Raw genomic sequence first — 11727 nt, forward strand, 5'->3', positions numbered from 1 at the left:
GTCCCTTTAAATGATAAATCTGGCGAGACTCTATATTTTTATTTATGTCAAGAATCATTGTACAGATTGAAATTCAGACATGATGATGGTGCTAAATGGAAAGTTATTAAGTTTATTCTCTAGGGACGTTGAATGCATGCAAATTTGTAAAAAAAAAACATGAATTCTGTGCCAATCCATTAAGGAACATTATTTTTCTGAGTAAGTAGAAACTGTGACCTACTTGCAGCAGTAGAGGCAAATTCAGAGGATCACCAATGGAATTAAAAATTATCCTCAACAGGCCTCAAACATTTGTAATAAATTTCACAGCAATCCATCCAATAGGTGTCAAGATATTTCAGCCTGAACCCTGTGATGGTAGTGCTACAGGAAAGGTCAGGGGATCACCAAAGTCAGTAGGATTCATCCTCTGGTGACCATAAATGTCTGTGCCAAATGTCACGACTAGTCATCCAGTAACAAAGACAAAAACATCAAACACCTCTAGCTTTTTTTCTTTAACTCTTAAAGGACCAGTGTGTAGGATTTTGTGGCATCCAGCGGTTTGTTTGCAGAATGCAACCAAGTGAATACCCTTCGCCTCGCCCTTCTCTCTCTTAGCATATAGATGAGCTACTGTGGCTGTAGGATTCATGCTCCCTTGGTTTTTCTTTTGCTAAATAAAAAGCACTATCTTTCTTCCTCTTCGCCTGCCAACCAGTACATTCTTACCATCAAATTAAAGCTGCCTCTTCAATGTAAAAAAGTGAAAGGCCTTTGTTTGACCCTTCTGGGCTACCGTAGAAACATGGAAGAGGACCAGCCCCCAATAAAGGGCCCATTCTAAGGTAGGGAAAACACAATGTCTCTTAGTTTCAGATGATTATATACACTACTAAAAACATAGAATACTATATTCCATTTTTGCTAATATAATCTCTCTAAATCCCACACTCTGAACCTTTAATAGTCCATCACTAGGGATGCCTGTCAATTTTGGATGTTGCATATAAAACAAAACTTTACATTAAAGGTGGTGCAGGGACAGTATCTACATAGCCGCTGTCGATGAGTTCTGTGCACACTCCCACTTTACTGGATCCAGTCACATGAGGGTTTCTTGGCTTCTGGAGGGCACAGTCTGTGTGATGGTTTCCCTTCTTGCTACAGGAAGAGTCAACGGGCACGTTTTGTTTCTGCAGGAAGACCATGCTGTCGCTGCCCACCTCTTTCACCCTGCTGTAGTCTTCCGACATGTTCTCCTCCTGTCTCTGAACATCCATGTAGCCAGAGCTGTTAAACGGGGCTGTTTGTTTCCCGAGGATGAGGACACTGTCACCATTCACCGCTTTCACAATGCTGTAGTCCGCCTGTTTCACTTGTCTCTCAATAGCCACATAGCCGCTGTTTGCATGGACTTTCATGGCGTTCTCAGCTGTGTTCTCGTGATTTGAACACTGCTGTTTCTGTGCAGGCATCTGAGATGGCTCCACTTTAGATGGTCTGTCCTCAGAGAGAGGCTTATTGCTTATTACAAAGTTATCCTTTTCATTCTTTCTTTCCTCAGCCATCTTCCAATCATTTTGGCTGGGGGTGGAGTTCTTACATTGGATTTCTAAGAGGAAGCCAGAGGGGATAATCAAGCTTGTCTTCCTTTTTTGACAATTGGATGGATCTGGCAGAAGTCCACCGTCAGTCACAATTAGGTAGTCCTCCATCTGGTCCTTCCTGGCCACCGTAAGAGGAAAGTTCTGACTGATGATCAGGGCGTTGATGACGTCTTCGGATTGCCCGCTCTGGAAGGGTCATTTAGGGTTGATTTAGCACAGAGCAGCTTTTTGGATACACTGGAAATACAATGCAGGTGTAGTGTTACCTTGAGAAGTTGAACATCAACTCCTCTTATCTTTGGACCAGGAACGGGGGGCAGAACACACTGCTTCACACTGAGGAGCAAAAGAAAGTAAGTCAAGAGTCAAACTATCCTTATCATCCTGACTTTATATTAAAAGTTGGTTTTTTTTGCAGGAGATACATACTTTTTCCTCTTCATGACCAAGATACACATTGCTGCCATAATTGGGATTACAGAGAGTGTGGAAAGCAATATCCAAAACGGTCTCTCATTCTGAAGATCTAAACCGCAAAAAATAGTTTGTTAGTGATTATTAGAACCAGTTGCTTTCTCACCATACAGCCAAAGATGCAGCAAACAGCTTCTGAAACGTACAGTTAGGGATTTTCACGCAGGTAGTGTTGCTCCACTCGCTCCAGGAGCTGTGGTCTAATCTACAGCGCACCTGAACTGTGTACACCGCCCCGGGACTGACGCTGTACAGGCTGAAGTGGGTCTGTGTACCTGACCTGTGCTCCTAAAGAGAAAAGAAAGTATCACTTTGTGCCAAGTTAAGATCGTATTTGGGTCAAACAGTAGTTACAAATACATTTGTTTTTCCTGAATTGGTGAATTAAATGTATCTGATTAAATGACACTATGCTGATTTATTGTATAACAACTGCAACAAAACAGTACACAAAAAAAAAAAAGTGCAGAGTACAAACAGTGGGTCAAAGGACCTGTCCTGGAAGCAGACCCTTTACTGCCCCCTACTTGCTGGACACAAAGCAACTTGAATGTTTACCTTAGAGAGAAGTTTGCAGTTTGATGCAAATCATAACTAAATAAACTAGATTCCTCAGGAGCCAAAATGCACTTAAAACAGGATTATCACCCTTATCTTTGCCTCCAATCACTTGCTATCAGTTAGATTTTACAACTGGAGTGCCTTCACAACTTAAATTTCTCTGCTAGGAACTCAGACATGTTTGAGTTCCCTCTTAAGGCCTTTCACATAATAGATTTTCAATATTTTAATATTAGACCATATAACCTCCAGTTTCTTACCATCCAGGCCTATGTCTTCATTATTTTTGTGTGTGTTTTGTTTTAATTATCTTTCAACACAAAGACCCCGTACGCACATGCTAAAATAGATGAGCTTTTTACACGAGTTCATGACATCTTATGGGGTTTGTCAGCCAAATATGACTTAAAACAGACATATGTTACTGTTGTTTACACAAACAAAACTGATGTAATTAAATTGTGGCTTCAACTAACGATTATCTTAATTAATCTGACATATTTTCATTATGATGTTAAAATATGATGAAAAAAGGCCATTACAACATCCCAGAGCTCTTGCGGATGCCTTCAAATGCTTTGTTTTGTCTGACGAACAGTCAGAAATTGAAAGATAATTAGCTTACTATCATAGAAGACTAAGAAAACCAGCAAAAATTTACATTTGAGAAGGTGGGACCTGTGAATAAATGGCATTATGGGTGAAAAACAATCCTACTAATTGTTTCAGCTGTAAAACACACTTATATCCGAATCAGAAAACATGAATTACATGAAGTTAGATACTATGTGTTGTTGACTCATGTAGTAAAAGACCAGTTACTCATTTTGTCCAGTCCATCAAACACAGCGTGCAGCTGTCATCCAATGAGAACACCTTTAGTTTTGGGAACCAAAAAGATTAAAAACAGATCTGTGAAGTCATTTGGCCCCACTGTGGAAAATGTTGTTCATGTGCTAATTAATCTGAGTTTTTAGGAATTTTAACATTTAAAACTCACCTTCCACTTGCTGTTGTCTTGTCTGACCCTTAGCTCATATTTAATAGTGACCCAGCCGGACTTGGTGTCCGTGTTAGCAGGACGCTGCCATCTGACGTGGAGATGTGGACTGTTCTCTCTCTCCTCCACCTGCAGTGCTACATTTTCAGGAGCGTCGGGCTTCACTGTGGAGCACAGACAGAACAAGACTCAGAGTGCACAGCCGCCCGCACCAGCGCTTCTGTGAGGCTGCACACGTGAGGATGCTCACGTGGTCGTTAAGATTCACATCTATTTGGGGATCATGAGTGTCTGAAGCAGAGTTTTGTATTTTTTTTTCAGTTTATGTTTGTATTTTGTTTTTCATTTTTGTCGAAGTCAGTTTCGTTTTCAGTTAGTTTTCACGGCGTTGCTGCTTTAAGTTTAGTTTTTGCTGTTTAAAAATGTTTAAATTTAGTTTAGTTTTTATCAGTTTCTGTGTGAATTTTTGTTTTATTTTTTAGATAAAAATAATTGGGGGTATTTGTCCGGGGCACAAGGCAGTTAACTCACAGTCATGTAGACATGCTAGTCTCAGTAAATATATGGACCAACGCCTCCTCATGTTCAGATTTGACCAGATTGACAAAGACTAAAACTAAAGACATTTCCTGTATTTTTTAAATTCTATTTTAGTTAGTGTTGTTAATACACAATATTGTGTCAGATTTTGTTCTTTTCTAAGTCTAGCCATTATTTTTATTTCAGTTAACTAAAACTTTTTCACACCTTGTTTTAGTTTTAGTTTAGTTTCAGTTAATTTTAATATATCCTTGACATTACTTATGAAGTAGGTCCGTGGACATCAAAGTGTCTTTAGAATGTCTAGACAAAAATATGTTGTACATTAACCTAAGTTTAGATCCAGTGCAGTGGAGTTACTGATTTCTTACATGTGAAAAGACTCTGCTCCAAATGTATTGAAAGCTTAGTGCATGGAGATCACATGCACATCTACCTGCATAACCAAACAAAAGGTGTGAGATTTGATACGAGGCTGCACACAAGTTTTGCAACAGCAACAAACCAGTTCCACCTCATTCTGCACAGGTTTTCATTTGTGCCTCCTGTCTGTCACTCAGTATTTTTCCATTCCTTGATGAGCCCAGGAACGCTGCACGGACAAAAACCGTGCCAATCATTAGCTGAATCAATGCAGATAGTTTTCTGCTGTGTTCCCTCATTTCTGCTACAGCCCTATTGAAAACACAGGTCTAGTAGACGTCAATAGTGCAAAGTGTATCTCTCCTAGTCTGACACGCAGATATACAGAGGCTTACTTTGCTGAAATTTTCCTTAGTTATTCTGCACTTTGGTTTTCCTTTATGCCTTTCTTGTCTTCTATGTATTGATATTTATGTCTGGTTTTTTTTAAATGCACCTATTACAAATACAAGGCACATCTGTGTCAGTAAAATCAGAATATTCTCAATATCCCTCCTGTGAGATTTGATTCATTCATCTCCTCTAAATCTGCTTTTTATGGGATTAATGATTTACCAATTTCCATCACGTCTATCTTAAAGGTGTCTGAGGTGGCATTCCCCAGGTCATTGGAGGCCACCACTGTCAGGTAGTAGTCCACCCAGATAGAGGTGTGGTTCTTGTCAAAGAAGCAGGAGTTCCTCCCTGCTGACCGGTAGTCCGGACACTCGTACGTTCCCTCCAATCTGCACGCAGACAGAACAAGATCTTTACTGAGCAGAACGTGAGCCAACACTACTCAGGGAATTTTGCTTACACACAAAAAAAATCCTCATCATAAAACTGTGCTGTTGGCAGTGAATACATGTTGGCATTCAATAAACAAGCACAGGGATTGAATGATAATCAGATATGAGTCAGGTGTGGTGTCCACTGATCACTGCAACATGATCCCAAATGTCATCCTCTAAGAAACTGAAGACAGTCAGTACAGATACTTGTGTAAAAAAAGGGGTAAAAATTAGTGATGAGTTCTTCTCTAACTTCTTTAATCAAGTAAAAGTGAATAAGTAAATGCTGTTAAATGTACTTAAAGGATAAAAGTATATTTCTTGCAATTTTCTCAAATAAGAATTTGAATCTGCTCCGTCGGCTAACTTTCCTAAATATTGCTGCTAGTTCCCTCTGCATGGATGTCACATTCACCAGACGCTTGACGTCTTGTCTGTTTTGTCTTGATACGTCTGTTGTGCATTATATGGACCTCTGGATACACCGAGGGATTGTCTTTTTTATGTGCTACTGTCCCATCAATTTTGTTCGAAAAGGGTTTCAATGTTGGGAAGGTGTGCAATGATGCCAAATAAAATAAATATAAGCGATAATTCCTCTCAAATGTAACAAAACTAACGCAACGGCCTTCTGTAAAGAGAAGAAAGGTCATATATTTGTATTACAATGTAGCAAGTAAAAATAATAAGTTGTCCAAAAAATAAATATATATCATGTTAAGTACAGATACCTGAAAACTCTACCAAGAACAGTAAAAAAGTATTTGTACCTAGTCACTTCCCACCTCTGTTAGGTATTAAACCAAAGAGTTGGACAGATCAAAATACTGATCTGATGGTCATGTTGGGGACTTTGACTGTCCGTACAAGGTTTTATGGCAATCCATCCAGTAGTTGTCAAGATATTATGGCCTGAACCAAACTAGTGGACCGACCAGCTGATGCTGCCATCTTTTTGGCATTTTACCCTGAGGCCCGAGGCGAGTGAGGGTCAGACAGGTGAGGCGTTTGAAGTCTGCAGGTTTTTACTTGTACAGCAACAAATAATTTGTGTGTGAACGAGGATGCTGGTAGTTTTCCACCCACTTGCTCTCCGTGCGGGTGATAAACTTATCAGAACCTTAATGGGCCATCTGAGGTGATCGAAACCCTCATTCGATTCCAGCTGGGGACCTTTGTTGCACGTCGTTCTCAATTTCCCTCCCTCAGTATTTCCTGTATTTCTACTGTGACCTGTTGAGTAAAAGAAAAAGGCCAAAAATAAAGCAAGCAAGTTATTGGACTGACCTTTCTCTCTCGTAATAGAGGCGGTGTGTGGCTGGCAGCCCTCCGTCAGAGCCTGGCTGCCACCAGCAGGTAAATGTCTCCTTCTCCGGGGACCTGCAGCCAAGCAGGACTGGTTTCCCTGGTGGAGACACGCCTGGAAACACGTGTGACAAACAAGCATCAGCTCCCAACGAAGCACTAAAACGATTTAAAAAGAGCCCAGTGAGACACTGATTTAAACAAATGTAAACGTTAAAGGGCTTATTCACCAAAATTACGCCATGAAATATGTCTCTCTATTTGACTCTCTAAGATGTCTTCATCAATCAATCAATCATTCAATTTTTACTTATTTAGCACCAATTCATAACAAATATTATCTCAAGACACTTTATATAAAGAGCAGGTCTAGACTAAACTCCTTATACATCACAGTTAATGAAGGATCATTTCGTTTCTACTCATAACATTAAAAAATTTGCACTTAAAATTTCAACAGTAACATAATTTTTTCATAATCCAAGTTTCTGATATGGCATTGAGGGGAGACTTAAGAGAAACTTAAATTAAGTGACAGATTCTCCGTATTTTGCACCTTTTATGCTTATGAAAGGATGTTAAATAAAGTTTTAACACTGTTTAAAACCATCTATGAGGTTTGTGATAACGTGTCATCCCCATCTAGACACCAGCAGACCAAGTCTAGCTTAGAAACCAGTTCATTTATGCTCGTCAAACCCGGACATGAGTAACACATGGATTCCTGTAACTGTTTAAAACATATTTGTAAAACTTTTACCCTCCCTGAAAACACAAAAAGAGTTATTTCACAGCTGTTTTACCAACAAAAACTATGTGTATGTCTACATGTATATACCACTTTTTTTGTTTTGTATTTTGAGTGAACTGACCCTTTAAACGTCATGCTTTTTTTGTTTTTGTTTATTCAAGCCTTTCAATTTACCAAATGACTCCAGAGCTGCAGACAGCAGCACGAGCAGCGCAAACCTGAGATCTGTCCCCATCCTGACAAGAGCCGTCACGCTGCGTGTCCTCAAAATGGAAGCCACATCATCAGCATTCAGTTAATGAGGTGATATAACCCCGTGGCTTGGCTGCGCGTCTTGTTTTGACCTAAAACAAGGAGATCTGAAGGGAAAACAACAAGTACAACCTATAAATGTTCTTAGACGTTATAGCAAACTCTGTGGTTATCACACGCCAGTAAAACATGATCTACTATTGAAAATATGGCAATTAACATGGAGGTTATAATTTGACTGACAGCAGCACATAACACATTTAAATCAGAGAAGAGATCTGGAACAAATGAGGGTTATAAGTTCACAAAGACGGATCAAAGGTGAGGAACAGTACTGGAGAGGCTGGTTTCAGACAGAAACTGGATTTACCTGAAATAGTCAGATAGCTGTGAAAAAGATTATGCAACATAATGGTGTTAAATCTGTAAAACATCCCTTCAGGAACATAATTCAGTCATAAATGATTGCTGGGATAAACTTTGCCACATGTTGTTTTTTAACTCATATAGCTCAATAATGTCCTCTAGAATGACCAAAATTGACTTTTTATGTTTTTATGTTATTTTCATTGAGGTCCACTGACTCAAGTGAAGATCACACAGTGCACAGATTTGTGAAATACACTTTAAAATGCATGTTTGAGTTTTAGGATACGCAGTGACAAACACACACACACACTCGGCTCTAACGCACTTACTGACCCCACAGTCCTGCACTGTTTTCCTGCAGGTTTTTAAACTCATTTGAACCTTTCAGGAGGTTGACTGACTGCAGATTTATGCTCCCTGGTTCTTTGGCTCAAAGAAAGCCCTTTTTCTGCCTCTCTGCTCTTTGCTACGTAACAACAGTGAAATGCTTTATGCAATTAGTCACCTGAAGAGGTGTGGGAAAGTTCCCTTCGCTGCACCCACTGTGGCACCCTGAAGAGGCTGTAATCTCCTTTTCTTGTTTTGTACAGTAACCATGGTGACAACAAGCTCAGCTTCATGTGCCACAAGTTTTAGATTTTATTTCCAGATGCAGTTTTTTTTATTCTCATAGAAACTTTATTTTTAATACTAAGGAATGTCATTACCTTTAATTTGGCCCTGCATCAGAAATAAAACTGCTACTAAAGAGTATTTTCATCGCCGATTAATCTGTGATTATTTGCCTGGTCTATAAAATGTCAGATAATGGTGAAAAATGTTGATCAGTGTTTCTTAAAGCCCAAGATGACGTCTTGTTTTGTCCACAACCCCAAAATATCAATTTTACTGTCATGTAGGGGAAAAGAAAACAGAAATAGTCACATTTAAGAATTCTGACTTTTTTTTCTTAAAAAAAACAATTAATTATAACTACACTACAATCTCATGACGTCCTCCATTATTTTGATTTGATTTGTATATCTCAAAATATATAACAAAAATATTTTTAGATAATGAGTTTCCCATTACTTTGAATATAAGTCATTATTTTGAGAGTATTTTTAAATAAAATGATTCACGTACAGCATCTATTCTTCCATACCCTGTAAGGCTACCTGCCAACACATACACAGCGAATTGACTCTCCATTTGTGCTAAACAACAATAAAAGTGAACTATGTGGCACAAATAAAGGTAATTACAGCTCTGACGTTCACTCACCACCTGATGACGGGTGTCAACCTCTGCTCCTTGTGGATTAACTACATTTAACTGATGCTGACACAATGACAAGCGGAGGTGAAGTCCTCTTCAGTCATGACATTTCTGCAGACCTCTTCCTCACACCTGGTGTGCAGCAGTGAGTCTGAAGCTTCAGGTGAGATTCCTGGAGGGGAGGGATCACCTTCAGAGAGCACAGACAGAGAGAGAGCTCTCACTGCGGCCTCCTAACCACAATGACACTGACACTGCACTGCTAATTCATTCATTTACACTTAATGATTCCTGGTAATGATCACCTGGAAAGGACTTAATATGTTTAAGTAGAGCAATTCACAGGAAAAGTACGTACTTTCTCTTAAAATGTTTTTTAATCATATGCTAAGTTACATCCTGTAAAGGAGTCTTTGTACTTGTACTTTATTGTATTGTTTCCATTTCATTCTACTTTATACTTTAAATGCATTTCGCAGGCAAATATTGCATGTTTTCAGCCAATACTTTTATTTTACAACATTAGTTGGCCTGCTAGTGACTGTGCAGATTTAGATTATTAATACGAACTATACTAACTACTAAATTATGATATATTATTATAGATGAAGCTACCAAGCAGAATGTGACGTCGTTAAAACAGGAGCAACATTAAAGTGATGTACAAATTAATACATCAATAAGTATAATTCACCATAATAAAGAGGTTTTATTTTTAGTACAGTGTGTTTGGTTAAGATAATACTTTTTTAAAAGATTTTTTTATTTATAACAGAGTATTTTACACTAAATTAATGCTTGCAGTCTACTACCTACCTACTTCTTCCACTGAGCAGTAGCCAGGTGACGGCTGCCATCTAAGCATTCACCTACAGTGACTCATCTTGATGCACAAACAATCTTTGTAGGTGCAGTAGGTGTGACTTTATCGCTCTTTGATACAGGAAGTAGATTTTTAGCCTTGAAATAAACTGGTGAAAAGTGTGTGAGAAAGAAGCATCAGCTCCTTCATTTAAAACATTAATACCATTAAAAAAGAGAGATTTGGTTCCACAGTTTAGAAACCAATGATTTAATCATGTTACTTACCTTTAGGGGAATCTAGCCATGCAGATAGTTTTCTTTAATGTTCCCGGGTTGTGAGATAACTCTTACAGAGACTTCCTCCGCTGCAGTCTAACAGAAGATTACTTTGTTTTTGGATGCTGTGAACAGTTTTCATAGTAAAAACTTCCTCTGTGGAGAGAAATTAGCTCCAATAAAAACTGAGGTCAACAGGTTTTATTGCATTACAAAACAAATGTAACCTAATCCGAATACTTTTGGATTGGTTCAAAATCAGACATTGTAAATATTGCACCACACTGCTTGTGGTGCTCACAGCGGTAAAAACAAAAACAACAATAGCATTATGTCTTCATAGAAACTGTGTCCTGGTTACTGATAAAAACTGTTGACCTCACTGTAAACAGTTTTAAAACATGTCAAGTCAACATACCTGCATGTGTAAGGCTGGATACCAACAGAGATAAACCCACCCTTTAAACATCACCTTGTTATTGGTCAAAGACAGGGTGAGGCAGTAACAGATTAATCAAATGACATAATCAGATTGCAAAGAAATTAGTAACTATGATCAGCCTAGATTACATTTGAAGAAAAATGCAATTACAAAACAAATAGTAGATTTTTGTAATTACATTTTTGATTATGTCTTTAAAACACGTCAACTCAACAATGAATACTTTAAAATGTACATGAAATTACAAATTGTTGCAGAATACACACAGTACACCTGAAGTTTGTGCCACTACTGTTTTTGTAAGGCTGGTTTGACCAACTGTAAATGCTGAATGTGCAAGATGTATTTTATTTATACTGAAAATGTTTTAAGATGGTTAATGAGAAAAAACAGCGTCCATTTTTTTGTATGTGGTGCAAAGTTTTGCAGTGTCAGATTTTCAACTAAACCAAAGAAATTTAGATCAGTTTACATTTGTTTTGTATTCCAATGAATTATATTACTAATTGCGAAACTTGCCATGTAATACATACTCAGTAATTGACCACATTTTAAAGGGGCTGACTCAACTCTGGCCAAAGATGATGCCGCTCTCCTTACTGTTGCAGCTGTAGACAGCAGCACCAGCAGTGTAAAACCGATGTCTGTCCTCATCCTGTCACAACCTGTGAGCACCGAAAAAGGAAGTGTCGTCACCAGCGTGCGGTTAATGAGCCGATTTAAACCTGTGGCTTGGCTGTGCGTTCTGTTTTGACCTAAAACAAGGAGATATGAAGGGAAAACAACAAGCACAACCTATAAATGTCTGCAGATGTTATTAGTTAAAACATACAGGCCATCTGTGGTCATCACATGCAGATGAAACATCATCTGTTATTAAAAATATGTGAGAATTTATATGGAAGTTATTA

The 11727-nt window shown here is 38.5% G+C and overlaps 1 protein-coding gene across 1 annotated transcript; it reads right to left on the minus strand.

Annotated features, from left to right (window-relative positions):
• Window positions 1–72: 72 nt before the first annotated feature.
• Window positions 73–7651, minus strand: prlrb (prolactin receptor b). The gene is made up of 8 exons (XM_070834036.1): window positions 7591–7651; window positions 6648–6780; window positions 5146–5315; window positions 3628–3791; window positions 2213–2354; window positions 2022–2118; window positions 1859–1928; window positions 73–1778 (listed from the first exon to the last, which is right to left on the minus strand). Exons 1-8 carry the CDS (start codon window positions 7649–7651, stop codon window positions 1005–1007), a joined length of 1611 nt encoding a protein of 536 aa, XP_070690137.1. The 3' UTR covers window positions 73–1004.
• Window positions 7652–11727: the final 4076 nt, after the last annotated feature.

This window comes from Pempheris klunzingeri, chromosome 7, assembly GCF_042242105.1.
Source record: "Pempheris klunzingeri isolate RE-2024b chromosome 7, fPemKlu1.hap1, whole genome shotgun sequence".
NCBI classification, from domain to species: Eukaryota; Metazoa; Chordata; class Actinopteri; order Acropomatiformes; family Pempheridae; genus Pempheris; species Pempheris klunzingeri.

Bases quoted from the DNA above. Each gene is read 5' to 3' on its own strand.
- prlrb (XM_070834036.1), bottom strand. From the start codon at position 7,651: ATGGGGACAGATCTCAGGTTTGCGCTGCTCGTGCTGCTGTCTGCAGCT. The intron at 2,355-3,627 runs GTGAGTTTTAAA...TTTTCTCTTTAG, and splicing joins AAGACAACAGCAAGTGGAAG to GAGCACAGGTCAGGTACACA. The intron at 1,779-1,858 runs GTAACACTACAC...TGACCCTTCCAG, and splicing joins TTGATGTTCAACTTCTCAAG to AGCGGGCAATCCGAAGACGT.